The 3,801-nt window shown below is 38.3% G+C and overlaps 1 protein-coding gene across 1 annotated transcript in view; it reads left to right on the top strand.

Annotated features, from left to right (window-relative positions):
• NOCT (nocturnin) overlaps window positions 1–2,868 on the top strand; it is a 23,271-nt gene extending 20,403 nt beyond the window's left edge. Inside the window, exon 3 of the mRNA XM_003800148.3 lies at window positions 886–2,868. Coding sequence (XP_003800196.1) covers window positions 886–1,721 — 836 coding nt within the window. The 3' untranslated portion in view covers window positions 1,722–2,868. The remainder of the gene's footprint in view (window positions 1–885) is intronic.
• The last annotated feature ends 933 nt before the right edge of the window (window positions 2,869–3,801 follow it).

The raw sequence follows: 3,801 nt of genomic DNA, 5'->3' as shown, positions 1-3,801 counted from the left end.
CCACTTGAGCTACAGGCACCAAGCCTTATTTTTTTTTTTAATTTTTGAGACAGAGTCTCACTAGTAGCCCTCGTTAGAGGGCTATGGCATCATAGCTCACAGCAACCTCAAACTCTTGGGCTCAAGCAATTCTCTTGCCTGAGCCTCCCAAGTACCTGAGACTACAGGTACCCACCACAATGCTCAGCTATTTTTAGAGACAGGGTCTCACTCTTCCTCTGGCTGGTCTTGAACCTGTGAGTTCAGGCAATCTACCCTCTTCAGCTCCCAGAGTACTGGGATTACAGGTGTGAGCTACTGCGCCAGCCTTTGATTCTTTTATTTTTCCTGGAGTTGACCCATAAGTGGAAAAGGCTGCCCATTTAAAATATATCCCATTCATTCTGAGTAGTATCTATTTATGCCAGTTCACATGGCTTTATTATAGTCATTATAGAATTTAAAGTGTTAAATAATACTAATTTAGAGGTAAATTCTGAAAACAATTCAGACATTCCCATTCAAACAAATTCCCATTTCCCTTTGTATGGTGACTTGATGGGCTACTTTTGGGACATCCTGTATATTTATTTCATTTGACATAGTTAAGATCCCTGGAACTGTGAACACAGTTTCCCTAATTAAGGCTAAAACTAAAGATCTTGGAATACAGTTACATGCAATAGTTATAATTCGAAAGATTAATTGCATGCTTCATCTAGATAGTAACAAGTTTTTTAGTTTGGGTGGGTTAATGCAGTTTAGACAGAGAAGAATCAGCCAAAGCATCTGAAGTAGAAGACCATTCAAAGGGGTCTTGAGCACTATCAAACCCAAAGAGACTCTTGGGTATGCAGAAGTCATGGTTTTGTCGTAATTGGTAACTAACCAGCTTTTTCTTTTCAGCTCTTGGAGAAGGTAAAGACAACTTTGTACAGTGCCCCATTGAAGCACTCAAATGGGAAGAAAGGAAATGTCTCATCCTGGAAGAAATTCTAGCCTATGAGCCAGATATATTATGCCTTCAGGAGGTGGATCACTATTTTGATACCTTCCAACCACTCCTCAGTAGACTGGGCTATCAAGGCACATTTTTCCCCAAGCCCTGGTCACCCTGTTTAGATGTAGAACACAACAACGGACCAGATGGCTGTGCCTTGTTTTTTCTCCAAAATCGATTCAAGCTGGTCAACAGTGCCAATATAAGGCTGACAGCCATGACATTGAAAACCAATCAGGTGGCCATAGCACAGATCCTTGAGTGCAAGGAGTCAGGTCGAGAGTTCTGTATTGCTGTCACCCATTTAAAAGCACGCACTGGCTGGGAGCGATTTCGATCAGCTCAAGGCTGTGACCTTCTCCAAAACCTGCAAAATATCACTCAAGGAGCCAAGATTCCACTTATTGTTTGTGGGGACTTCAATGCAGAGCCAACAGAAGAAGTGTACAAACACTTTGCTTCCTCCAGTCTCAACCTGAACAGTGCCTACAAACTGCTGAGTGCTGATGGGCAGTCAGAACCCCCGTATACTACCTGGAAGATCCGGACCTCAGGAGAGTGCCGGCACACCCTGGATTATATCTGGTATTCTAAACATGCGCTGAGTGTAAGGTCAGCTCTTGATTTGCTAACTGAAGAACAGATTGGACCCAACCGGCTGCCATCCTTCAATTATCCTTCAGACCATCTGTCTCTAGTGTGTGACTTCAGTTTTAATGAGGAACCTGATGGACTTTTATAAATGCTTGTCTTAGTCTTTTTAATCACAAGAGTCATAACCAGGGATGTTTCAGGAAACTGAAATAGAATAAAAGTTGCCTGAGGAAGGATAAGGCTATGGAAAGCTTCTATCATTTTACTTTCCATGTCACCAGCATGCCCTTGGGAAAGAATCCCATTAGTTCACAAATTTTTTCAATTAAAACAGATAGCAAAAAAGGTATTTGCACTCCAGTTTTGGCTTGTATTGTTCTTTTCCCTTTAGCATTACATTTTGATCATTAAAGGGCATTAAATTGGCTTGTTTTGAAGCTTTTTCAGTTTGAGGATGCAATAAAAAATCAGACTTGCTTGAGTCCTCCTTAATTAACAGTATGTGTGTCGGAGAAATTTCTCTAGACAGCATTTTAAGTTATTTGTGGGTTTTTTTAACGTCAAGATGTGCATGGCAGTTATTTTTTTATATTGTCATGTAACATTAAGTAAATTATAGCATTATGAACATTTTAGAACCATGCAAAATATAAGTTATAGAGAAATTAATTTATGTAATAATTTTCTCAAAGCTTTAAAATGTTTTCATGGGGGGAGCATCTAACAAAATGTGTACAAAGGAACTGTTAAGCCTGGAGTTTTTGTTACTTAAGTGTATCAGGTCTCCTTGATACATTCTTCATAAATAATCCTTACTGTGCCTCCTTGTTCTCTACTACTGTGTTATGTTTTCATTATTTAGTCACTATTATGTATTTAAGCTTTTCCATTGGAATAATATTGGTATATGTTTGAGGGTTAGGGTTTAATGTCATTATTTGTATTGGAATGCGCTTTTGACAATAGGTTAGTTAGAAGCTGTTATGTGGCAGTTGCTAAGAAAGTCAGTGGGACCTTCTTTCCAGACATGGGAAACTTCCTAGAAAACCTGTTAATGGGCTGTCATTGAAAAATTTCCTAAGATAGCCAGATACTGTGGTTTAAAACATCTAGAAAGAATAATGTAAAAAGTTAGAAAGGTAACCCAGAATTCTCTTCTGTCAGAAATACAAGTGGCAAAGATAACAGGTGAAGCCTCTTCCAAGCAAAATAACCTGTCAGAAATAAATTGATAAATATTTTCATTCATGAGTTGTAAATACTTAAGTTTATTAATAAATGGTCTTTTAAAGTTAGTGCTTTTAATAGCTTCTTTTTAGTCCAAAAAGAATTTGGGAGATTTAATCTTTTAATACTGTTATATGGTAATCTACACTATTATTCATTTACACACAGAACTTTCATTTTGTAAGTGGACAAAGGATTTGTAGCTAGAAACTGAAGGCATGTACCTATGGAGTGCTTATGTGAGAGTACCCCCCAAATGGATCACCCACATAATCTGCATTGGAGCCCTCTTTGCAACAATGAAGTTTTCAGTATGCACTGAAATACTGTATGCACAAGATTTAAGGACTAGCTGGGGGAGATTTAAGGACTACCTGGGGGAATGGCAATTCTATAGTGATAGAATTGGTTCAGATCTTAGCACAACTAATGGTAATCTTACCTCATTGAGAAAAAGAATACATAATAGTTAAGATATTACTGGCTTGTAAGTAAGCAAATGTGGGTAAGAATGGCAGCCAAAATAATGTTTGAATTTCACATGTTGTCCACCAATAAATGAATTAACAGGGTGTAGACAGGGTGGGGATATGACTGGGTGGAAATGCCACTGGGCAAAAAGGATTCTGATATATCAGTGTGTGACAGTAATGTAAGGAGATGAGGAAAAATCCACAAGGAAGCTCTCGGTGTGAATTAATCCTGTGATCTCATGGCAGGAGGCTGAACACTTATTTTAAGGATGACTTTCCATTTGTCTTTAAAGTGTAATTATGTGAGCATTCTATGTCTTACTTACATATACAAGTAGTATATATAAAGCATGTTGGGTTGCATTGCACGTTTCACTTTATCCTAAGTCTTTCTTTGTAGACAGCTTTGCCATAGGGACTGTCAGAGTAACCTGAGGGCTGCAAATAACATTTGTCCCACAGAACTAGTACGTTCAATGGATAAATTTCTCTTATTCTATCCCTCTGTACCTTTTGGTTCTGCTATTC

This window comes from Otolemur garnettii, unplaced genomic scaffold, assembly GCF_000181295.1.
Source record: "Otolemur garnettii isolate 467f Iridium unplaced genomic scaffold, OtoGar3 scaffold00169, whole genome shotgun sequence".
Lineage (NCBI taxonomy): Eukaryota > Metazoa > Chordata > Mammalia > Primates > Galagidae > Otolemur > Otolemur garnettii.
This window is presented reverse-complemented; position numbering and strand designations above follow the sequence as displayed.